The 26,483-nt window shown below is 39.4% G+C and overlaps 1 protein-coding gene across 1 annotated transcript in view; it reads left to right on the top strand.

Annotated features, from left to right (window-relative positions):
- The window catches only part of celsr3 (cadherin, EGF LAG seven-pass G-type receptor 3), a 103,033-nt gene that overhangs the window by 15,445 nt on the left and 61,105 nt on the right, over nucleotides 1-26,483 (top strand). The window contains exons 2-3 of the mRNA XM_065961384.1: nucleotides 12,460-12,803; nucleotides 15,699-15,987. Coding sequence (XP_065817456.1) covers nucleotides 12,460-12,803; nucleotides 15,699-15,987 — 633 coding nt within the window. The remainder of the gene's footprint in view (nucleotides 1-12,459; nucleotides 12,804-15,698; nucleotides 15,988-26,483) is intronic.

The raw sequence follows: 26,483 nt of genomic DNA, 5'->3' as shown, positions 1-26,483 counted from the left end.
GAAAAAGTTTCATTTAAACCAACTTCAACATTTGCTGCAATATATTAATGACTGTTTGGAATAAAGACGAGGCGATTTATCTAATGTCAGAAAAATAGATGAAATGTTTGTATCTTTTCCCTTTCTTATGTGCAGTTTGTTGTATGATTATTTTTCTCATTGTCTGCTCATTTACTGAGGACGGCTGGCATTTGTCGGTTACATTTTGTTGAGTGTTTTTCAAATTTTAATCAAGCAAAAAAAAAAAGTGTCTCTAAAAATATATTTCACTATCAGGGAGGACTTTTGTTGAAGAAATTAAAAAGGGGTCAGTCAAAATTCAACACACCAGATTAGGAGCCGAGATGCACAGTGAGGAAAGATCATCAACAGAATGGAACTTACACGTCATGTTCAGCTTTGTATCATCAATAAAACATTACCACATTAGCTATACAACATTAACATGATTACTGTAAACAGAAAACTTTGCTGCAGAGAGAAGCTGGACAGTGGTTTAACAGTGACACACCAGGCTGGATTTGTCCGGTTTATTCGAGTCTGCTGGATCTGCTTTCAAGGCTGAAATTAATCAGAATACAAAGAATTCAGGTTCCAGGTCAATCTGGTTTTATTAACCTTAGAAAGTCCATGGCTCCATCCTCAAAATTCCACTTTTCTGAATACAAGCTATTAGTATTCATAGTTAGTGTACCCCTTAAAATGAGGTGGAGAAACGCTCAGTTTTGAGTTACACAACTGGTAACTTTTTCATTTCCATAATCCTCAACAGCTGTACGATTGGGAAATGTCACATGACCAGAGTTCAAGGTATTTGAACTCATAAACAGCATAATTATTGCAATATCAAAGAGCGTTGTTTATAATCTGAACTAATAATGCACATATTTGCTGTAAATCTAGACTCACATTGAGCTCTGATCACGTGATGCATCATAATCACAGCAGCAGCTCTTCTAATGAGCCTGTGAAGTGTGAAGCGCGAAAATAATTACCTGCCTTTTGATTCTTTTCAACTGCTCCTGCTGTTAATTGGTTACCAAGTCATGTTCTTTCTCTCTCTCTCTCTCTTTGGGCTTGCTCACCCTCAATTTGGGTCAAGTTTAATTACCCTCTATTTGGATCTAGTCTGACTGTCCTTGGGTACTTTTACACTTTCTTTTCTTTCTCAAGGGTCAAAACTTTAAAGACCTGTTAGGTGAAATCAAAAGTGTCCTGAAGCTTCTACTCTGATAACATCTCACAACATCTTACTACATGCTCTTCTGTGTCTGCTTTGGATATCTGCTGCTGTATTTGGTAACTGTGGATGGAAAACTGGACGCACCAAGAAGACGTTTTAGTCTGTTCGTTATAAGGGTCCACTTTACTCACTGCAATGTTTGATAAGTCATAAAAAGTGTTCAAAATACATAATGAAATATATAAAGGACGATAAAAGAACCCTGGTGTTCACTGTTTTTACAGAAACTCCCCAAATGATTGCTCTCCTTTTGTTCTTTCAGGTTGTTTTTTTTGCGTTTGCTATTTGTGGTGTGACATGGCTGAGGTTATCATTTGCTTATGTGGCCGTTTCTTCGAGAAGGCAGCTCTAATATAAAAGAATAATTTAAAAAATGGCACAAAAAACTTCAAACAATGGAGGGTAGAGGATCAGTTGTGCCTATCTCTGACACTTGTGTTTGAAGCTGTCTTCAACCTAACCTAATATCTATCAAATTTCTGCAGATGAAAGCAGAATTGTATAGCTAGGACAAAATGTTGGTGTCAGATGCAGGTTTTTTTTTTATTAAAGCTCTGTTTTTCAGTCTGAGTTGTTGTAACTTGTCACCTTTGAGCAGGCTTTTGTTGCACGTGTGGCGCACAAAAGAGGAAAACTTATGAGCCAAAATGCAATCCTAGCACACATCAGTTTTTAAATTAAATGAATACTCCTTTCTTGAAGAATCTTTCTAAACAGATGTATGTATATGAATGAGGCAACAAATCCTGTCCTAACTGTCCCCTTTCAGCTCCAATTTCATTCTTGGGCTTGTAATTGCTTGTCTGAGCTAAACAATGACCACAGTGTTGCTTATCTAGAAATTTTCTGTTATCAGATCTTCCGCTGAATACACCAGAATCCCCCCTCCCAAAAAGAGCCGTAACCCAGAGACCTGATCCTCATCAGACAGTAACAGATCGGTTCAGAGATTGCGACAAACGGAAAATCCTTAGACGCACTTAATTTGCATTGACGACAATTTTAGTGTCCATGGACAATCCCAGGAAGCAAAGATTCACATCTATGAGATCTACATGCTGTTGTTTTCATCCTTCCAAGTTGTGACAGCTGATCATAATAATCATTTGTCTTTATTGTGAAGGTGTGTTTGAGTGGTGTACACAAGTTATCATCAAAAGAGTCCTTTCTGCAGGACATGCTGTCCTGAGCTGTCCATTACTGCTGCACTATTACACCGCCCCACAGGAGCAATTGTTTGGAAAAAAAATTAATTTGTGATGTTTTCGGGCAACAGAAGGTCCTGGCAGTTGTAAGAGTGATGAAAGCTGCTACAGACGAGCTCTGCCTCAGGTGCTGGCGTTACTGCACTGATTTACAAACGAGAGAGAGAGAGCGAGAAAGTGTTCAACCCACATTTCTATGCCCCAAAATACCAAATATTTAATTTAAAAACAACAATGTTTCACTGCAGATGAGGTCGAGCCATGTTTGAAGCACCTGTGGACAAAAATGTTTCTTTTGCATGGAAAATGAGCAGAAATGACACATCTCTCTGTGGTGTGTGCGTTCAAGCTGCAGCAAACAGAAGACAGATGCAGGACGGAGGATGATTGCTTCTGCCGCTGCTACAAAACAGCTGCTAACAGATATCACGTCTCCATGTCACAGAGGTCATAGTGTGGATTTGTGTTACGCCGAGGATTTGTTTATAAGTACAATAGACATGAGGGTGTGTGTAAATGTGATATGGGCTGGGAGTGAGATTCTTACATGCGAGGTGGCTTTTTGTGTTCGGCATTTGTGGAAAGTTAAGTGTCCCTGGTTTAGTGTAAAGGATTAGTGCTTCTGCTGTAAAAAGGGTGGTTTAAACCATTATAGTGCTGTGGCTGTGAGTGTGTGTGTGTGAGTGTGTGTGTGTGTGTGTGTGTGTGTGTGTGTGTGTGTGTGTGTGTGTGTGTGTGTGTGTGTGTGTGTGTTGTTTTTTTACTCTGATCTACTTTTTTTCTAAGTATAATGAGTGCCCAGACCTCAGGGGTAAAAAGGCTTTAAAAAACAAACAGAGCGCAGAATCAGCTGTCAAGCCAGCGCCTGGACTGTGTGTGTGTGTGTGTGTGTGTGTGTGTGTGTGTGTGTGTGTGTGTGTGCATTTGTAATTATGTGCTCACAATATTGTTAACGCTTGTGTTATTTTACAGGCATTAATGTTTTTCCTGCCCCTCTGCTGATAGTTATTTATATACTAATTTGTACATATTTGTTTGTTAGAGACACAGTTGTTCTACTTGCGGTTTCTCCCTTTGGGAAGATTGCAACTTGACTTTTAAATGAGTGTGCATCAGACGGTCTTTTGTTTGCTCTGTGAACAACTTCAAACAGTTAAGGTCGTATATAAAAAAGGACAGCGTTTGCTCAGCAGTTAGTGTATCTGTTTATCTCCCTGACCTACAGTTACTTCGTTCAGCTAAAAAAAACCTGAAACTTCACACTTTTCTTACGTCGTGTTTTGAAGATCAAGCTGCTCATGTATTTTATGAGGACTTTTCAGGGGCAGTGAACACAGAGGAGTAACAGGAAGAGGCCAAACAAAAGGGACGTGACAACAGAGTGTGAAATGGGATTTAAACCCATGTGATCATGGGTACATGGCCTATGAGCTAATAGGCTAAAGGCACCATGACTGAGTTTTAGTGTGTTTCACAGCACCAGCACAAAGCTTTTGTTCACTTTCAAATCCAATTTGACTGTTTTTGCATGCTTGTTGTAGTATATCTCCCCTTTTGGGCTTTTTTTTCCCTCTTAAAGCCAGCTCCTTTTAGTACCAAGAGAGCAGACAGCTTCAGTCAGACCGTAACCATGGCTGTGTTTGTATATCAAGTGTGAATGACTGATCCATGTAGGGATTTGAACCGCAAACCCTGGCAGTGTAAGCCTTTACAATGTCTTCTACACAGAGTTAAGGAATTTTAAGCAGGTTATGAAACAGACTGGACTCAATACTGACACCTCTTTATGACCTACAAATACAAACAAGACTGTCACTCTTTATTGTTTTTATTGATGTCTGGACCTGCTGTAGGTGCCAGAGAAAGCTATACATGCTACTAAAAAATGTAATTTTAAGATGTTTTTCACAGCTAAGATTCACAGTAAGTGAAACATTTGACAGCTAAAAGAATGCAGGATGAGACTAAAAAACTAACTAAAAAAACATGTACAGGACAAGATCAGCAGAGAGCCACAGGGGGCTCCAGAGGTCAAAGTTATAAAAGAAAATGGATATTTGTTGAGAATGTTTGACCATTGATAAATAATAAAACAACACCAAATAGACATAAATGCCTGTAGGTAAAATATAAACTTCATACTTCTTAGTAGACATTCAAAGTTTCCTCACACAGTAACAGTGGAGGAGTTGAATAAAGGAAACACTTTTTGCTTTTACAGAAAGCTGCTTTCTCCTCTGACACTTCAAGTCTGATCTCAAAATAAATGAAGCATTGAACTCAATGACTCCCTCAGATCAGTCTGCACCTGAAACACATATTCTAGTCAGTACAATGGGCTATCTTCAACTCGAATCACACAGCAAATTATGTGTTTTAGGATTTTAGTAATTGGCAAATGTGTACCAGTTTTGGGGCTTTTTACCAAGCTCCTTTTAGCACCAAGAGATTCCAACAGTTTCAGTCAGATCATAACCAAAAAATTAGACAATAATTGCAAGTCAATCAAACTGTAGAGGGCTGCAGCCAATGAAGCTTAAAATGTTCCAATGATTTTGGACTTCAGTATTTTGAAAACGCTGTCTCACCGCCACTTTAATTCCATATTTTCCACCTGAATGAAGACCATTTTTTCCCCTCACTGTGAGACATAAGGCTACGTAAACAGCACATCAATACATTTTAAAGCTTTTTTAATAGTTTATGTACAACTCGTGAACTTTCTATACCCAGAACCTACAAATTAGGATGCATCCTGTGACTCTGTAGCTGATGAGTCCCTGAGAAAGACAAGAACCATCTTTTTAAACACTTTTTTTACTGTGAAGAGCTTTCCAATATATGATTTTGAAATGACAATATTTTCTTTTCAAACCATTCGAGCAGTATCTCGTCTCTGCATGCGTTACTCGTTGACGGTCCAGCTTTCTGCCTCAACAGGAAAATGGCAGATCGTTGCCTTGTGACCCATTCTCCGGTCTTGTATTACAGCTTTTAAAAGTGTTTCTGGGCCTGTTTTCATCTCCAGCTGTGGGCTTCTATTGTACGCTACTTTGCAGACTGTTTCCGTCTGGATTTCCAGGAAGCCAGCTCGGGATGCTCTGACATTCAAGAAGCTGTTAGTGTGCTATTAGTCAGGCTACCTGGCGCAGAGAGATAGCACTGAACTCCCTCAACCCTTTGAAACGCTGGGGACTGTAAACCCGCAAAGCATCTTAGGCTGGCCTCCGATCGGTGCTCCGACTCTCTCGCTCAGGCTGTACTGAAGTCTATGCTCACTGATGATTCTAGATCAGTGTGTTCATTTTCAGAGGCTTTACACACGCCAGCCCAAAAGCTCTCCTCCCTCTTTGAAGTGCGGACACACGAAGGGCAAAATGTTGGCTAGAAGCCGAGAGAAGCTCTGAAAGCTTGCAGAAGCGTCTCAGAGTTGTTATTTACAAAATGCTTTGTTTTCCCGTGGTGCTAAAGAAGCCAAAATAACCTTCCATTTGTGGGGATTTGAGCTTGGATGTTATTAATGTTTTATTGTTTGCATGCACGGTAAAGTAAAGAGGCAAAGAGAAAGGGCGATGCATTAGTTATGACTTCCTGGCTTATTGTGAAGTGATGGACAAGATCACCTTTACTACCCTCAAACCTGGTCTTAAAGTAATTCTATAAGTTCCTTCATGTCTAATATTCCAAAGAGAGACCCCTGATTCAGATCAGGTTGTGAAGAAATTTCTTCCAAAATGAAAAACAGCCGCCATACAATGTAATATATTGTGTAAAAAAAAAGATTGACATCTCAGAGTCCCAGACGTAAGGTTAAAAATGATGTTATGTTCTTTTACACACCGGACTCTCTCCATGTAGTGTATTTGTTGTTGATGGTACTTGAAACAGAATTAGATTTTTTTTCAGCAATGGTTAGCGTTTTGTGGCATACGGATTATACTTCCAGTATGTCATGTTTTTATATTGGTTCTGCTGATAGTTTGGTCTGACTTCTTTGGTCTGCAGACACGTAGTATTTTGCAACAGGAGGGAATCTATCTGGAACTTTTTCTCACCCCAGGTTGCACACAGGCCTCAATCTCCTTCCCCTACGACTCATGCATTGGCTGAAAGGTACCTTTTGCTGCCATATGGCATGTAGCCCATGTAGTTGCTATTTGAAACAGTTCTTCACATTCTACCATAACACAATGAATGGCTATTTTGAATGTGTTCTGAAAAGGTCGGCCCTTTGCAACCTGCTTTACTCTGCAGGTAAAGGTTGACTGATTGGTTTGCTTTGCAGAGTGTGGCTAACGTAAGCAGTGATAGAAACACCAGCCTTCGGTCATTTGAGCTTTATGTGTTAAATGTAAAGACCCTCTGATCGAGTGGTTACATGCCAGTTTACATGCGCTGCTCCAACAATATGGCATCAGTTGACTGTGCTGGCTTAGAGTAGAGCAGGGAAAGCAGGCCTATTTACTGGAAGTATACAGCCAACCTGATAGTGGGTGGCTGTGTTGCAGTTTAGAAACAATATTTAATTGTCATTATGGACCTATGCGGGCCCACGTTTACAAAATATTAACAATTAGTTTAACTGACTATTCTGGTGCCGACCAGCATGTGACAACACTTCATTATTTGTTCAACTTCTTGCGCCCATCCCTTTATATTTCCTTGGGTATCATTGTTCAGCAAAAAAAACAAAAGTGGTTTAACTTGTGTGTTCAGGTTAAACTTAGAGTAAAGTAATGAATCCCTGCATGAAGGTCCTTTAATTTTTCCACTTTAAATGACCTTTAATTGTTCAGCTTTTCTAGAAAAATGTTTTTCAACACAGCAGGAAACAGAATAATAAGGCTTTCTGCTGGTCCTACATTTTTTCCTGGATGTGAGTCTGTGCTTTCACCAGACTGTAATTGGAACGTCTGGGCATGTGACCTTGTAAAATTTGTTGCTGACCTCAGAGAAAGAGGTGTTTTGGTCAGTAACTTAAACTGGCACAGAGTGGACAGAGTCAGGCTGTCCTTGCTGCTTAAATGGCAATTATGTGTGAGTTGTTTTTCTCTTTTATTTCAAGCCTCTAAATGGCTTCATATGTGGATGGGTGAGGAGTCCCGTGCTGATGCAGGTTGGCCAAATTAGCTCCATTGTAGCCACAAAGGGAAGCCAAATGAAGACATTTTACTGTGCATTTTTATATGTGACAGCTTTACTGTCAGAACTCAATGGCTGCTTGGGGCATAAACGCCTCTGAACGCTGATGAAATAATAGTCGATTTACAATCTGCCACGGCAAACAGGCGCTGATATTTTAGGGAACAATTTTCATTTTTAGTCTGATACATGTTGGGTTGTCAAATGTTCCTGTTTGAACGTCACTGCTGTTCCCTGTGGGCCAATAAAGGGGGTTCCTGAAAGCCTGTGACTCAGAGGGAAGATTCTCAGTGTGGCAGTGAACATTTTCTATTTTTTTTTTTTATCAGAAAACAATTATGTACATATTCTGCAAAGAGCTAACGTGGAAGTTGTGCTCAAAAAAATGTTGAAAAACAACAACCTGAATGCGCATGGATTGTTTGAAGGCAGAGTGATAAAGACAACACAATCTTCTAGAAATAAAGTGAGGAGTCAGTCTGTTCAAATAAAATGAAATCTAAGGAAACAAAATAAGTGCATATCTGCCTTTGTGATCAATAGAGATTCAATGAAAGTGCCACAGAGCACACATTGAGTGGCGAAAAATTGTTCTCATTTTGATTGTTGTTTAATTAAAATCATATGTTGTCTATGTCCAAGTGTGTGTGAGTGGGTGCACATAAACTCCATGTCCTTTTTAAGGCCCCTATATGTCTTTTATCATTGCATGCGTTGAGAAAAAGCACAAACACATTTCCCTTAAGAGGACCAGAATGCTAAAATAAAAGATGCTTACATACTGTTCAGTGAATGTGCACTGCATATATGTGTGTGTGTATGTTTATACTTTTGTACTTTAGTAGTTTTAAGGCATCCGATATTGAAAAGTGGGACATTAATAGCCTGGTCCTCCCTGATTGAATGATGGTTGATATGAAGATTCATAACTTAAAGGTAGAGTCAGTAGAATTTTCCTTTTTTTTTGTGATCAATTTTTTATTTAGACATGTACAAAGAAAAAAATAATACCATATATTTCACACGTTTTACTTTTTCTGCCCCTCACCCCTCCTAGAGCTCACACAAACATGTACAAAAGTGGATTTGTGCAAACGTCAGGATCAATCACACTTCAAAACCTTCGCCCCACCCCCATGTTTTTCAAAATTTGATTTAGACTATAGCTGTTTCTCTCCTTTTCTCGTCTTAATGCTAAACTAAGCTAATCACAACCTGGCTTAACTTCATTAGAGAACAGAAATAGGACTGGTATTGACCATATCATCTAACTCTTAATGTTTCACTTTGAAGGGTTTGAGTTTGGGAGGTAGGGGTTGCATCGTGTCACTAGCGGTCCACACAGGGAGTACAGCATGGGGATGAATATGACAACTGGTGATGGATGTTGGCGTGTGTGTGTAAGTGTGAGTGTTTGTGTGTCTGACTCTGTGTGAGATTGGGGAGCGCTCCAGGAGTTAATCCTGGATCTTTTCATAGATCCTGGTTTCATTTCAATGACAATGGCAGATCAGCGTCAATTACTGCGTCTTTGCATCATAATCCAGAAGGCTGATAACAAAGCTAGCTTTTAGCCTCTGAACACGAGGTGACATTTAATTACTACAACTTAGTATGTGTGTTACTTTTAAATCCATCCATCCATCCATCCATTTATCCACCCCTCCATATTTCCATACATCCATTCATATATCTTTCTATCCGTCTGTCTCGTCAGTTTTCCTAATGACTAAATTCTCCATGGTGATTTTCAGTGGGAGTTTTTCCCCTCCTCTTCTCCTTCCTCTGGCTGTTCATTTATTACGAAAGGTCCTGGATTTTGTGTGTGTGTGTGTGTGTGTGTGTGTGCTTGTGTGCCTGTGTGTGAGAGGTCAGTGGGGAGTGAGGCTCCTCATAATCCGGTAATCAAACCAGCTGCCACCCGACCCAACCCCCACTCCTCCACCCATCCCCTCTCTCTCTCTTCATCTCCTTCTCCATTTACTCAGGCATCCCTCTGTGTTTGTCTTTGTGTTTCCTACATCCTCTTGTTGGGTCTTTTTCTACCTCTATCCATCTTAAGAATGATTCCTTTTTACTTCCTTCCTTCCATATATGTTCATTAAGTCAACAAACAGAAGTGAAAGATCAATTATCTATCTGAGAGAGTAAATTATTATTGACCAGTAGGTTATGAAATACTCTATTTACAGTGCTTTTGTTCTCTCCTTTTAATAATTTTTTAGTTAATATCTACTAGCTTCCATCTCATTTCTTCAATCATGTCCTTCTCCATCACCTCCTTCGCTTTTCCCAGTTTTTAATAAACCTCCTTTGCCCTCCGTCGCCTCTCCGTGCTTCCCTGTGTCAACATCCTTCCCTCGTCTCTTCCACCTATCACCCTCCATCCATTGCTCCAAGGCATCAGTCTATCTTTACCGTTTTTCTCTCTTTAATTCCTCCACTCGCCATGCCCTTTTTGCATCCAGACCCCTCATTCCCTCTGTCTCATTGTTCACCCTGCTTCACCTTCTCTATCTGTCGCTATTGCAGAAAATTGTTTCCTCATGCCGGTGTGGTCATGTGCATTTGTATTCTTTTATAGCTTATTAAGCCCGCCTATTGCAACAAATAGCTTTACGATATACAATAAAGCCAAGCAGCGGATTGTGTCTGTAGGCAGTGTGGATGAATCATGTCTTGTGTCTGTTGTTGAGACATATTGTTGTGTTTGTGTGAGCTGGGACCCGCTGTGTTTTATATGAACTCATTTTGTAGCGATGGGGTTGAAAGAAAAGAAGCCCCCTGTTCAATCTGTAACCAAAGCTGAATTGTGAGGAGACAGGGGAGATGAGGATGATGTTTTCTACACGAGAGCACTTTGTAATAACTCTTCTTCTCTCTCTCTCTGTCTGTGGCTTGTTCAGTCATGTAAAAGATGAAACAAACTTCCCTAGCTCATGAACACATAAAGGTTTCAGAGAAAAAAAATGTGGGTTTTTCCTTCTACATCATATTAGCCTATTAAATAGACTTTGTGATCTTTGTTTAAACTGATGCAAAATGCCTTTTAAAACCATAAATGTTTTATTAAGCATGTCTGATGCATGACATGGCGATCCATCAGAGAGCTGGTTGTTTACAGATGATGGCTAAGGAATGTGTGACAGAACATAGCATTCATTTTCTTTTTAGATATTATACTTAAATAAAGGACAGATGAGTAGAAAATTGTTGGCGTCCTTGACAAACTGTATACATTATTTTTCCCTAATTGGCTCGTATTTTCTACTTTAGCTGTCTAACCTCTACAGGTTGTCTCACTAGCCCCACATTTGCATAACAAACTGAAATATAGCACTCTTACTCTGACTGCTCTAACTACAAGCTTGATTGAAAACAGGCATATGTGCATTCGTGTTTCTTACTGCTCCCCAAGGACGGCTTCTGGCAGTATTTAGATTCCTTTCTAGTCGGAAAAGCTTACTGTAAAAATGCTATCTTTCATTTTAGAAAAAGAGGTAGTTACACGCACATCACATAGGTGCAGGGCAGTGCAAAAATAGCAAAACTGAGAAAGAAAGTCCCCATTAACTGATAGTTAATCTGCCATGGTCTGCTTAATATATTTCAAAAAAGCATTATCTGAGTATTTTTACTTCAAAATAGACATATTTTCTCTTACTGTGAAATGTTTCAAATGTCTGATGGCTCATCCTGCACTCAGGGGCATTTTTACATTTTTTATATGATAAAATCAAATTCATCCCCGGGTTATGACCCACCTTCTATCTTGTGATTGGTTCTATCTATTTCAGCTGGAAATAAGTCACGACACAGAAGTTAGATACTCCGATTGTGACACGCACAGATGAAATGTTCTGTTTCCACTTATCATATCTACTTTAAAGCCTTGGTACACCCACACAGGTGTTAGTGATTGAGACCTCTTCTCAGGAATATGTGGGTGTGGTCAAGTTTGTTTGACTGACAGCACCACTAACCTGTTCATTTTGAGAAAACTGTTTGGCAAGGAGGACTCGATGACCTGTTGTCATACTGCTTGGTGCTTAGAATGTATTACATCATATTTTCTCACCATAGCTGCACCTATTTCCCACCTGTCCTCCTACACAGTGATCAAAAACACCTATTTCGGTTTACAGAGGTTTTACTAACATTAACAACAATGAAATCACCTTGGCTTCAATCTTAAGTACTCGAAAAGAAGATTTGTATCCTGAGTAACAATTTCAAGTCCTCAACGTTTCAAATTTCATTTTTCTACAGTTCAAAGTAACTGCAAAGACAGAAATGTGCTACATTTAAGTGAAAAGGTAACAACAACATAAGTCCGGCCTCTGACAAGGCAATAGCCAATCATAGTTTACGATTTTGGGATGGCAACTGAAGTTGTCAATCAGATTCCAACGGGGGCCCATGCCACCTCTGGCCACCCCTCTGGACGCGCCAATGTGTGTTGATTTGAATGCGTCTGACAATGTGTGATAACGTATTGGAGACAGTGTCCTGTAGGTACAGTTGTCCTAGCTGCATATCTCATGACATTGTTGTGACCTCCCCACCTTTTCTCCTCCTCTCTGTGTCCCACTCATTTATCTCTGTCCCTTTACCTCCGTCTCTCTTTGCTGTTTATCCCTGTCGTCCCCTGACTCTTCTCCCTTGTGCCTCCCCCTTAATCTATCTCCCTCTTCTTACTCATTCACCTGTTCACGCCTACCTATCACTCTGTGTCCTCTTCCAGCCCTCTCTCCATTTTCTCATCTCCTTCTCCTCTAACTCTTTTGTCCACCCTCTGCTGACCCCATGATTGAACACAATATTCATTCACCTAACCTTTATTCTCTACTCTCCTCTTTTACTTTTCAGACGGCGTCCACAGCATTTCAGCCCAATGTGTTCTCCGCGTCCTCATCATCACCGAGGACATGCTGGGCAGCAGTGTCACCGTCCGTCTCCAGAACATGTCTCAGGAGCACTTCCTGTCACCACTGCTTGGTAACTTCTTGGAGGGCGTGTCGGCCGTTCTCTCTGTGCCTGTGGAGGATGTTTTCATCTTTAACATCCAGCCGGACCTGGACGCAGCACCAGGAGGGATCCTGAATGTCAGCTTCTCTGCAGCGTTACCAGGCGGACTCTTCTTTCCGTCTGATGCTCTGGAGGAGCAGCTGTACCTGAACAGGCCGAGGCTGACGTCACTGACGCAGATGGAGGTTAGTTACAACTTTAGCAAATACACATATTAAAACTGCATTTTCAAGGGCTAAAGGTTTGTGTATGTATCTTCTAAGAGAAAGAGGCTGAGATGCAAAAATACACATGAATAACATTTTTAGGCCCGATCAGTTGACTTGAAGTAAAAATGTAAAAATTACATACTTACAAGCTATTTCAAGACTTAAAATTTCAAATATATAAATCAAGAGCATCACAAACTTAGGTTTGGAGTATAACGTTTTTTCTATTTAACAGTTGAGGGAGAGAAAAAAAGTTTGTTTTAATTTTGGTCCGTGGTTCTTCTGCATTGAGATTATTCGATGTGCCTTTAATATTGGCTGATATGCATATTCTCATTTTCTTGTAAATTTTATCCAACAAAGGTTAAAGTTACTCCACATACAACTTTCTTGGAAAATACATATCGCTATCATGGCTGCACAGTCATGCACACATAAGCAGCAGCTGGAAATTTCTTACATTACATAAATGAAAAGCAAAAGTAGTGAGTAACATTGTGCAGACACACATGCATATCAGCTCAGTCACCTGAGCATATTGGATGTGGACAGATAATAATACAATCCAGATGCCATGTCAGGGCTGCAATATGGCCATATGCAACAACACACTGATATGACCACTAGGCCTATATGTTTTTTTATGCATGAAATCACACACACCTGGACACTGCATGCTCATTAGTTCCAAGCACGCACATTCCCCTCTGCATCTCTACACACGCATGAGAGAATAAGAGATGTTTCGATAACAGAGAAAAGGTAAAACCCAGAGGAGGGAATATTTATGAAGGGTCCGCAGAGAGCAGAGCAGTGTCAGGAGAAACATATTATAAGCCCATGTGCATGACCTCCTCTTAACAGACATTGTCATGCAAACACACATCAACACATGCAAACCAAGTATAAATCCTTGTCCTTGTCAGATCAGAAATAAGAAGCTGTAAATAGCCATCTCTGGAAAGTCAGTGGTTTTACAAAGCAAAACAGGGGCAATAGAAATAGAGGGGAAAAATTAAACAAAAGATAAGATAAATAAGGTAAACTTTGTTGAAACACCACAGGGAAATACATTTTTACAGCAGCTTGCAAAAATAGGGAAATAAATAGAGATAAAAAAAATAGCCTAATTTAAAAAGTATTAAATCTCAGAGTGACATTGATGCAATTATGCAACATTCCTTAAAACAAATCCCTTCAGAGTAGACCTCAAGGAGATGTCATCAAGATCTGAGCTGTTTAAACAAACTGGTGGTGTGCACTCCTTGGTAAAAAACAACAAAAAAAACCTTTAAATGTCAAGGGTGTGTTCCTGGATAGAGAAAGGGTACACACATTTAAAATAGTTTCTGACCTGGCATTAAGTGAAAGATCACAGGCAGGAGAGCTCTATGGAGAGTTTGGATAGAAAATGTAATCTATTTTAATTTCAACAAAGAAATAGACTGAAAAAGGTCACGCTACAAAGAAGTGATCTTGACACTCTTTGTTATATCAATTCAACTTGTATCTTCTTAAATCTAAACATACCTGTAACCATAAACTATTGGATGACCTTCACTAGTCTGAAATGTATTTTCTAAAAATCGAGTCAAGAAGCCTGCACCAATGAGACTCTGGAGACCGTGAGGCTTCAGTCAGGGCAGAACCAAAAAAACACCCAAATTAAAGTAGCACGCCCTGCAGCTGCTCGCTAATATTTCACCGTATCAATATATTAAACCCAGAGCCTTTTTCATCTGGACTGTGGCGTGTCAGTGAGTGAACGAAAGTTGAAGAGATTTTCACAAGTACATCAAATTTACTGCGACAAAGAGGAATGTCAAATATCTCCTGGAGACAATAAACGCCCGTTCTCTTCTAATGTTCAGCCGTAGCATGTAAGATGCTATGGCTAGCTATGATGCTAAGATGATAATGCCAGATTGTTAAAAAGCAGTTCAACATGCTAGCTGTTAAGAAACTAAAAGCCACTTTTTTGATTAGGGAGAGCTGAAAATATTTATTTTCTATCAGTCACAGTAACCTTTGGCTGTCTAATAACATGGATTTATTGGTGTCCTTATATGCCAATTCACACTGATGTATTCAGTAAAAAGTCTTAACATAATGAGCTGAAATAATTAAAAAAAAATTCTTACATGTAAAAGTTTAAATTCTGTATTTATTATTATTATTATTTATCTGATAATGTTATCCACAAACAATTAAATACAAACCAGTGCTTCTTAGCCAAGTTTACTTCCTGTACACTGGCATTGTAACATGTAGGCTGCTTGCAGGACAAGCACAGGTGGAATCAATAATCTTAATTAACCTCTCAATTAAGTAAGTCACTCCAATTTCAGAGGCTGCCAAGAGATATTATTTATGGCAACAGACATGCAAGTATTTTTACAATTTAAATGTACTTGTACCTCCCTCGACTATTTCAATTGTATCATATCTGAAAATGATAATGCATAATTAGTGAGTTTAAAATGTACTTTTTTTTCCAACTATTTTTATCAGAAAACTGTAGTTTTACTTGCGGTAGAGGCTAGAAAAAAAGACACCTGAATATTGATGATATTTGTCATCATTCGCCAAAGCCTTTTAATTAGATATGTTCAATAAACTGTATAATTTTCTGATAACAATTGCTTGACAATGAGGGTGATGTACTTTGCTGAGGTATTTTTGTTTATTGAATGAATTGAGCTTGCAATGAATTTTGTCTCTACATTGTGACATTGATCACATGAAAAAGTTGAGCAACAGAAACTTGAAAATGGCAAAGCATTTGTTACACAAACAGCGGTATCTTATGGTTTACAGGCTTAACACAGCAATTCAATATTTACATTTTTTCTTCTTCTCCAAACCCTCCAGGTTCTACCGTTTGATGACAATGTGTGTCTGCGTGAGCCCTGCCAGAACTACATGAAGTGCATTTCCGTACTGCGCTTCAACAGCTCCGCCCCCTTCATCTCCTCGCCCTCCATCCTGTTCAGGCCCATACACCCCATTGCGGGCTTACGCTGCCGCTGCCCAGTAGGCTTCACAGGGGACTACTGTGAGACAGAGATCAACCTGTGTTACTCCAACCCCTGCCTGAATGGAGGCGTCTGCGCCCGCAGAGAAGGAGGGTACACCTGTATCTGTCGTGAAGACTTCACTGGTGAGTAGGAATGGGATTGTGCTACTGTGGCAAAGCTGAGGTGATTTACACCAATATTTTGCCTGTTCTTGTAATCTCCTAATGTTTTTCTTACTCTATGTGCAATAATCTGATTGTGGGTACCTTTATGCCTGCTGTCATGGGTTGATGGAACATGTGGTGTCTTGGTAAACTTTGAAAATTTAAGAGGAAGTCCTGTGAGTTTTGCAATTGGATATGAAGGATAGGCAAAAGTTTGTTTTAATGAACCTATTGACAGGTTTTATATTATACACCTTTATGTCTGTGGTTAGTGAGAATCTACTGAAGTGACCACACATCTGAAGAGATTTACATCATGAATAGTAGATGAAAGAAAAGGGTGGGATGCAGTGAATGCATTTCTGTGTTTGTTGGTATTTGGTGTAGTCTTAAACTTTGCGCTGGTAAACTTAAACTGACTGACGTTGCTCCTTTGTGTCCCAGACTGAATTCATTTTTGATCTGCTCTGTTTTCGCTCTTTTGTCATGTTGAGTTGAACAAGAAAACACTCTCTCTGCCTCCTGGGACCTCTTCCTCCTCCTCTGCTCTCTACCTGTTTTTTTAGTCTTTTACCATACGACGCACACAAACACATACCTCCAGTGCTGCCACCACAGACTCCTCACCCTGTTTTACTGTCACCAAACTAATTTCACTCTTTCACACACATTTAATTATTTGCTTCCCAATACACTAGACTCATTTCTCCCTCTTTCAGTCTCCCTCTCTTTCTGCCCCTACATACTGCTGCATTGCTTCCCTTTCCAAGCCACTGAGTGGATATTGGAGAGGATAGACCTTATGAATGTCAGTGTGTGTCTGGGGGATATTTCACATAGCCTTTTATTTGCAATCAAAGGGAGCTGGGGGTAAGAAGAATCACTTTCCTTCACGAGTAAGACTGAGTGTTTTCTGAACTCCCACAGAGACAGACAGAACGAGAGATGAAGAGAGAGAGGAAATTAGTGTAGGGAAAATTGAAGTAGAAAGATGGTAGAAAGGATGTGGGAGGGAGTGAGAGAGACAGAGAAAAGACTGGTTGGAAGACTGTGAAAGAAAGATAGAAAGGAGTCTGGAAGATTTGACACAATAAAAGGAGAAAAGTCAAAATTGGGAGAGCTGGGAAATTGATCTTATTAAGGATTGTGATACATTTGATACAAACAAACTTTGAACATTTCTAATCAATATGGATGGATAGAACAGCATTTCACATGGCAGAAATAGCCAGAGTTTGTGTGTATTTTTTTGCTGGCACATAAAGGGCAGACAGTAGTTTACACCCACGTCCCACTTCAAAGCTTTGTTGAAGCTGCCACTGACGGAGAAGAATGTCTGCTGTGAAAGAGAAACGAGCTGGGGAGCACTTAAAAACGACAATGAAAGTGATAACCTGTTATCCTCTAGAGATAAGGAAACTGTTGACAGATCAAGTTAACATGATCTAACATATAAAGACGTGTTACAGAAACTAGGCATCCAGCCCCTCTTGATATCCTGTGTCTAAAAATAGAATTGACTTTACTAACTCAATAACCCGGTCTCTTTGTTTCAAAGAGGGGGAGACCTTTGCAGATGATCTGGCTTTCATTTAGAACTTTGTGGAAGATGAATAAACCCACAAACAAGCTTAGCTGATGGAAGCCACAGCCTCCCTTCTGAGGTAAAACCAAAAAATGTGATAGTTATATGGCAAAAGCATGAATGACAATAAAATGTGGCAGTTCTATGGCCAAAGCTTGAGTGACAAATGATGTGTCTCTACTAGAATGTATTTCTGTCTGTATCTAACAGCTCTGACTCACTAGACATCTATTGCACACTTGGACGTAGCTCAAAATGGCTAACTGTCAGTCAGAGATTTAATAAGACCGATCTGGCACAGTTTGACATGCAGTTAACCTGCAGGATCCCTGTTCACACAGGGTGAGGAGGGGAGGACAGAGACAGAGGAGACAGACGATTAAAGAGTAAATAATTGATCTCAAGAGTTGAAGCAAAGAGAGAATACTTTAATGCTGGACAGAAGGGAAAAAAAGAAGAAATAGTGAAAAATGTGACAGTTAAGGGAAAGTGTACAATCTGCAGAGTAGGAACGATGAGGGCAATGACAAAGAGTAGATGAGTATGACAGCAATATGAGACACGAGGGAGACGGATGAATTCAGAGAGAATAACATGGAAGGAGGACTTCAGGGGGAAAATGGGGCGAGAGACATCTGAGAGCAATGAAAGAGAGCGAGGTTGAGGACATGAGGTGAGGGGTATAGAGTGAGGGAAATCAGATGGATTCAGGGTACTCGGTGTTATGCCTCTCCTGCGTAGGCGTCGGGCGTTGCAGTGTCTTGTCAAGGCCTGGGGCTAGTGGGAGGAAGAGGAGGAAGAGGAGGACGAATAAACAGGGACGAATTGATTCTGCAACACATAGAAATCTCCAGACATCTCCCAACCAAGTTTGCTCTCTCCCTCGTTCTTTTTTTTTTCCCCATTTTTTCATCCAACCTGCTTTCATCCATCCCCTCATGCTCTCTGTAGCTTTGAATTGCTTTTCCATGAAACTCAATGGATTGCTCTCACAGGCAGCAGTAAAGCCTCGGGTTTGAAATGAGTCTGGAAAGTCTCTTTTTCCATTGACTGATTAATATTTTCAGCTTCCAGCAAACCTGAGTAAAATTACATTTATAAACAACTGTTTGGGTTTTTCTTTGGGCCACACAGGCCAGATGTTTTATAAAAAATAGAATCTGAATCATAAAGGGAGAAGAGTGTAGATCAGTTTCCTCAAACAAGTTTTTGTTTGGTAGCTGGTGGGGATCCTCTTTTGTAGGACGTGCTTTATCAGAAAATACAAGTAATAGAAAAACTATTTTATAAAATATTAGAGTACAATTTGTGATATAGTAACTATATAATTTGTTGTACAATAAATATAAAAACTAATGACACACAACTTCAACTGAACCTGATTAAAAATAATATATATTGAAACACTGAATGCATCTAAAAAGTATCTGAAAACCAGTTTAAGCCTTAACTAAATACGTATTTATTAAGAAGAGGTTTCAAATATAATGCTGACTCAGACATTTGCATGTGAATGTGTGAAATGTACTGTCTCTTTAAGGGTTTGACTGAACCTCTTCACCACTAAGACAAAGACCGAAACACAAAGTATTCTATGATGCCTCTAACCTCAGGCTAACTCTTCTCTGAAACCCGCTTTTAACCCTGGGAAAATGAAGAGTCTTTGATCGAGGGTTAAAAACATCTTTGAACATGAGGCAGTGAACCCTGCTGTGTGGAAGGTTAACACTGCTTGCATGGGGCCAACCACAGAGATGTAGAAAACTGCACAAGACACTGTTCCAGCTGGGGTCATATATCGTTCAGCCTCAACACAAGGGCTGATATGAAACCATCCTGAGTGTTAACCCCAGTTTAAACTGTCTAGTTTACACAGATTCCTCTTTGGTGCTAGAGTGGGCCTACTTGTTGAAAATGTTCACACCCGTGAACTTAAAGGTAGTTTTGTATGTTGCAGCGTATAAAAACAACATTTAAACTGAGCAGAATGTACTGTGTACATTACTGCATGTATCCACACTGTAAGCTAACGGCTTAACACCTGCCTGTCCAAAAGAAATAAGGCCAATTCTGTGGCTGCGGTTGAAAGACACCTTTGGTTCACTCTCTTTTGGAACAAAAGTTATCTGCTTGGCATTTTACCTCACCTGCGGATGTCCATCATGTTTGCTGGTTTGAACTGCATCCAATCGTTGAATTGTAAAGCACTAGTTTGTTTTTCTGACCTTATACCTTTTGGACCTTAAATTACAAATTGATGCTCTTTAAATATAATTCTAAAATCATACCTTTAGGGTAAATGATTAAAGTAACACTTATATTACATTATTATACACACACAGACCCATCTATTTTCATGGTCCCTTAAAGAAACTTTGATGATGTCTCTCCTCACTCTAATGAATCTAAACTGAGCTGAAGCTCTGGGGTCCTCACTCTTTCTTGCTAGGCATTTCAACATTTCTGAGCTTTAGTGCTCAGTTGCCATTGGAAAGCTGGAATGTGAATGTGAATGTGCACCCTAATTTACCTTGAAAAAAAATACCTTCATGGCAAAAAAAGAAGCTCCCTGTGTAACAGCAGACAGAAAGAGAATATATCAGACTTTTTTTTTCACAAACTGAAGGAACAGTGACTGAGCTGTGATAAAGAGAAATGCACATTATTTAGATAATAGTTTGATAAAATGGAATAAGCCCTGAGAACTGAAACAGAAAATGGGAGACTCAGGAAGAAAGGCATAAATGCGGACTAAATTAGTCTGAGATAAGTTAAAATGGGGAGACATGAAGAGAGAGGGCAGCTGTAAATGAAATAGATTGGTCTGGTGTAGCAATATGCTCTTCACTCAGGGAAAGATGAGAAACAGTAGAAGAGTAAAGGAGAGAGACGGAGAAGAAATGCGGTAGGCAGAGGTGAGATTAATTTTTGATGTGATAAAGCGGATATGCATGTTATACTGTGAAATGTAATCCAGCAGATAAAAGGAAACAGATCACACATACAGATATAAATGAGCTTAAGGTAGCTCAGACTATGTGAGGCATAATGCCGGTGTATATGTAACATTTAGCCTTATGAAGAAGTTGTGAGTGGTTTGAACGTTAGATTCTAAAGGAAAGAGAAGTGAGGGGCTGGGGTGGGTTTTAGTCTGTTGTAATGGGATTGAAGGTTGGGCTTTGAGACTAAATTAGTTTGGTTTTAAGGAAGACAGAGAGAATGAAGAAGTGGGGAGAAAGGGAGCATGAAGTGAGGGTGAATTAGTTTGGGGATGGGGTGAATGAGTGAGGAGTGAATTCAGAGAAAGTATGTGGGAGACATTTATATGGAGCTAAACCATTTTTGATGAAGTAAATACAAAACTTTATTTACAACCACAAGGGAGCTTAGTTTGGGCCTTCATGTAGGTAAAAAATAAAGAGACACAAGACATCACAACTTACAACAGATGTAAGATATACTGCCACTGAATCAATGGTAACATCATATACATTTATAACAAAAGAGATTGAAGATAAGCTCAAGAAAAATAGCCTCAGTGCACTTTAATGAGTGTGACATCTGAAAATGAGAAACAGAAATCACACGGAAAGAAATTAAATTCTGAGATTGTTTACAAGAAACAAAACCCTAAAATCCCTGACATAGCAAACGGGCAAATCTTATAATATCAAAGGTTTCACAACTTAAATAAGACCTTTCCTTGCATTCGTAACAAGTCAATTAATTAACCAACTATAGTATACTAAACACAACACCAAAGGGAATGACCTTCACGCTGAAACATCCTGGTTCTTTTCTCTAAAACCTTTTCATATTTGAAACTGATCAGTCAAGGCACAGTAATCCAGCTGGCATTAGTGTTGGACAGCACCAAGGACAGCTTCAGGGTCAGCACCCTGGACAGCAGCCGCTACACTCTCCTTCAAAACATAGCTGATTTAATGTATTAAAAACACGTAGGTGTTTCAGGAAGGTGTGTGTGAACTTAAAGGTACCTGAGTGCACAAATTACAGTTTTATGATAGAGCTTGGATCCAACTGGACAGCCTGCAAATAGTTCTTTATTTTCCCCCTTGTGCACTTTGGCAGACCAATGACTGAACAGAGTGCTGAAATTGGACTCGATTATTAAGCCTGTATGAGCTTATTATGTACTTACCAGCTTACAAGTCCCATATGAGGAAATGATGAAGTGTTGTCTCTTTTTCAGTGTTTTTGAATAAGAGAAGTCAATGACATTTTGAGGTGGACATATTTTTCCATTTTCCCCCCTTTTTTTTAACCAATGCAATTAGCCAAAGTCTTAACTTAAAATGATGAAGATATGAATTAATTATCCTTCATTGATAATATGTATTGTATACTTAAGCACTTAAGTGGAATTACACAGCTGATTATTGTTTAACTAATCAGAACACAGCAGCAAAAGTAATAGGACAGTGTTCTGTAGAATGGAGTAATTTAAAGTCTGCATTATCAGGGGGACAAAAAGAGTCAAATGAAAACTTAATGAATTGGTAATGATGAGACGTAATGTGTGAAGTCAGACACAAGCTCTTGGGTGATAAGACGGTGACAATTTTTGCAGAAAATGATGTGTGAGCTCTTAAAAGGTGAAGTAAAGATCACTTTTTCAAAGTATGAGAAAAGGATAGGAGTATGTAAGCGTACATCTTGACAGAGATGGTTAAAAGATATTTGATGGGCAAAAGATAAATGAACAGTTTAAAACGGGTGCAATTGAGGGAAGAGAAGTGGTGAGGCCTCGGTGCTGTATGTATAAAACCAGTCTGGTTGGAAGAAGAAAGAAGAGATAGTGTTATGGGATTGATTCAGAGAAGTCAGACAGTTACTCTAGAGGTCATCAGAAGAGGGAGGGAGTGAGTGTGTTAGTGTGTTTTGTATGAGTGTGTTTTGTGAAAGGACCAAATAAGCTGAGAATACGACAACAGAGGATAAGGTGTGTCGCTGTCTTAATTACGTGTGTGTGTGTGTGTGTTTGTGTGTGTGTGTGTGTGTGTGTGTGTGTGTGTGTGTGTGTTTGTGTGTGTGTGTGTGTGTGTGTGTGTGTGTGTGTGTGTGTGTGTGTGTGTGTGTGTGTGAGTAAGAGAGAGAGTGAGCAAGGCAATAGACAAAGACAATAAATTACCTTTTGGAGAGTGAAAAAATGAAATGGTACAAACCGTTAGAGCAATGAGACTGCTTAGTTTTTAAGTTGAAGTTTGGAACGAGAACAGATGGTGTAGGTGGGTATGAAGCAGAGTAAATGGAGACATCCAAATTTGTTATAGACACAATTTGGAAATGTGAATGTTCTATGAGAAAATGCACTGCAGGGGACGCGATTTGCTGAGTCATGTGGGAGAAATGCATTAAACACTGTGAGAGGAAGGAGAGAGGAGACTCAATTAGTTTTGGGGAGATAAGTTGGAAAACAGAGTTCAGGGAAAGGGAAAGAAGCAAAGAAAATCATGTACGAATACAAGTACCTCAGGCCCCCCTGGGGTGTCGTAGATATGCAGGACATGTTGAGAATTAAAGTTGATGCTGTGCCTGGTATCACAGTGTGTTAGATGGTCTTCAGCTATTTGGGGAACAGTGCATTATTTCCTACACATATTTACTACTTGGGCTGGGCAATGTATCATGTTTTTTTAGATATATTGACATATTTAAAAGCAAGATATAGGATAAGATGATAGTTTATGTTTTGTTAAATTAATTTTATACATTTCTTCTGTAGAGCCTTTCACTGTCTGTCCCTCCTCACCCTGCTCCGTCTCTCTCCACCTCTGATAAAACATACACAGCTGTGTATTTTGTTATACATGAAAGGAACCTTTTTTATTTATTTGATTTATTTGAGAAGCGTTTTATCCTCTGATGAGTAATATTGATAGATTGGATAACCAATACTTTTAGCTGTGTCACACAGGAAAACAGTAGAACCTTTGACCATTCATAATCGTAGACAGTGATCATAACTTTCACCAGAGACTGACTTCATCCATTGAAATACTGGAACTGTGTAATCATAGTTTGACAGTAAAATGTAATGGGTAAAAATATAATGATGAAAATGAACATTTTTGGAGATGGACCACAAAAACATGCGAAACAGATGTAAAGAGAGAAAAAAATAAATTAATAGTAGTAAAGAAAGGTAGATGGTTTCATGGAAGTGGAGAAAGAAAAACGCCTCGAACACAAAAAGTAAGCAAATTGAAGTAAAAATGTAATAGTACACACAGAGTGACATCTTCATGCACAGAGAGCAGAGAACAAGAAAAGATGCCTGAAGGCAGAACATAGAAGATGTTAAGTCAGTGGAGGAAGGAGAGAGAGGGAGGGGGAGTGTGTGTGGGGAGGAGGGGGGGAGGGGGGTATGAGAAGTATAAGAAGTTCAACTAAAAGTTAATAAGGAAAGAGCTAAATAAATTTACTGCATCACGCTGATATGGTCCCACGTTGAGTATGTTAAGTTCAGAATCTTTTGATGTACTTTTGATGTAAAGGTATATCCTGGGTTATATTTTTGTTTAGTTATAATTTTTGCATTTATTCTTTAAGATGTGCTGCAGAGAGACAAACTGTCTGAAGATGTCCTTTCAAAGTACTGAGTCGACCAGTAAACATTAGGTAAAAAACGGTACAACTACATGAGCGTAGCGTAGCATTGATAGCATTTCTGCTTATATTAACTGTAAATACAACTCAAATAAATGACGCATCTCACACAATGTATTTAAGGATGTGACAGCAAATACACTTGATGACATAATCACATTATGGGTCTTGTAGTTTGAATTTTGGCTTGAGGAGAAAGTAGTCCGTATCTATAACATAGCCTGTAAAAGGACTATTTACATTTTGAAAACTGGAGTTCTGCAATTTTACCTTTGACATGTTTTTATCTGATCACAGGTGACAATATTTAGATGAGGCTGGCTCTTGAGAGTAGTAAGGGATTAGCAAACAACAAGTTAGCAAATATATAAAGTGCACGCACAGGGCTGATTTAAAAGAGTACAACTGTGCTTCCCACAAGAGAAAACATCTCCTATTAATAATATCGTAATATATCACAGGGGAGTTAATCATTTTATGGAGTGGAAAGCGGAGAGCTTGTTGAATATAGCTAACTCACAGTTGAATTAGTAAAACTGATTAAATGTGATATAACAACCTGTCGTGGAGTTGGCCGATGAAATACTTCCTTAGAAAGTGTCAAAGCATCGGTATTAGGTCATCTGGAAGAGGTGTTCTGGCAAGTAATTCAGAAATTGGTAAAAGCATCACTTTCTGTACAGCTGATGGTTTTTCCTAATAAACAGATATGATAAATTGAGTATTTAGGACAACACACAGACAGTTCTCATGTTATATGGCTTATATTATGTAAAATAAGTTGATGACAAGGTATCACAGTTAACATTGTGACAACGATACAGATAAATGCTTCTTAACACATTTATGGCTCATTTCACCCAGAGCTCAAAATCTTTATCACTGCTGAAGGGGTTGAATCAAATAAAGAAAACCCAAAAAAGGATTGAGGGTGAGAGACCTACACAGAGAAAGACAAGAAGAAGAACAAGCAGGAAGCAACTGGGAGTGTATTGGCCTCGAGGGATGTAGCATGTGTTGGGTTGAAGGAGGGGGGCGACGGGGTAGGAGGTAGGGCGGAGCAAACTAAGATGCCGAGGGGCGGCTGAATAATACTGGCTTTGATGAATAAAACATCTGCGTGAATGAAGGGGTGGTGTGAATGTATTAAGCCAGGCATAAAGGAGGAAGAGAGGAAGAAAAGAGAAGTGAAAAAGCAAGGTGTGGAAAGAGATGGAGGAAGGAACGAGAAAGGAAGAGTAGAGCAACAATCGTTTTATTTTTAGAGATTTAAGGTGGAGGTTAGATAGATAAGAAAGGAAGTAACATGGGGAGAGGAGATGGAGAGGAAGGAAGGAAGGACATATTAAGTAAATAGAATAAGTTCTCAGCAAAAAATGATAAAAGTTGCCCGTCATTCAGGTCATCCACATGCTTCATGGTGAATAACTATTTCTTTGTTCTTTTTTTTGGGTTTTGTATGCTGTTAAAGACAGGACAGTGGAAAGAGTCAGAAATCAGGGAGAGAGAGAATGGGGAATGACATGTGGCAAAGGAGCCGCAGGTCAGATTTGAACCCGGGCCGTCTGCTTGGAGGACTACACCCTCTGTACATGGGGCTGGCTTAGTGCACCAAATCTGACCATAGGTTATGATATTTTTGAAAAAAGCCTTATCCATAGTTAAATGATAATATTTATTCAGATATTTTCCATTTTAATTGTCGTGCTTGTGCAAGAAATTTTATTCTACTAACAACTAGTAGCTGTAACTGTACAAAAAGGAGAAGGAAGGAACCGAAAACTAGCAGAAAATAAAAATTATTTAGTGCAGTTTGTAAGGAAAGGTAAATCTAGCACAATGAGCTTTAGTATGCTTCTTTGCATACGTATGATTAAGTCAGGTCATGTTTGTGTGCTTGTGTCTCGTTTGCCTTTCTTTTTCTATTATGTTCCTTAAAAACAATGTTTGTGTTTTTGGTATGCATACATTTGTTTTTTGTCAGGAATTTTATTAAGATAATAAATCGGACACTCATTGTTTCTTCAGTATCCCTTGTGTCCACCTCAGTCATTAAGCTTAGAAGAATGAGGAACCATACAGTATACCTTAAATGACTCTCCATCCAGTTCTGTGTGCGTGCGTGCGTGCGTGCGTGCGTGCGTGCGTGCGTGCGTGCGTGCGTGCGTGTGTGTGCGCGCGTGCGTGTGTGTGTGCCTGTGTGTGTGTGTACGTGTGTACTGTCAATCAGCGCATGTGCCTTACTGAAGTGGGCGCCTCC

Source organism: Labrus bergylta, chromosome 12 (assembly GCF_963930695.1).
Source record: "Labrus bergylta chromosome 12, fLabBer1.1, whole genome shotgun sequence".
NCBI lineage: Eukaryota > Metazoa > Chordata > Actinopteri > Labriformes > Labridae > Labrus > Labrus bergylta.
This window is presented reverse-complemented; position numbering and strand designations above follow the sequence as displayed.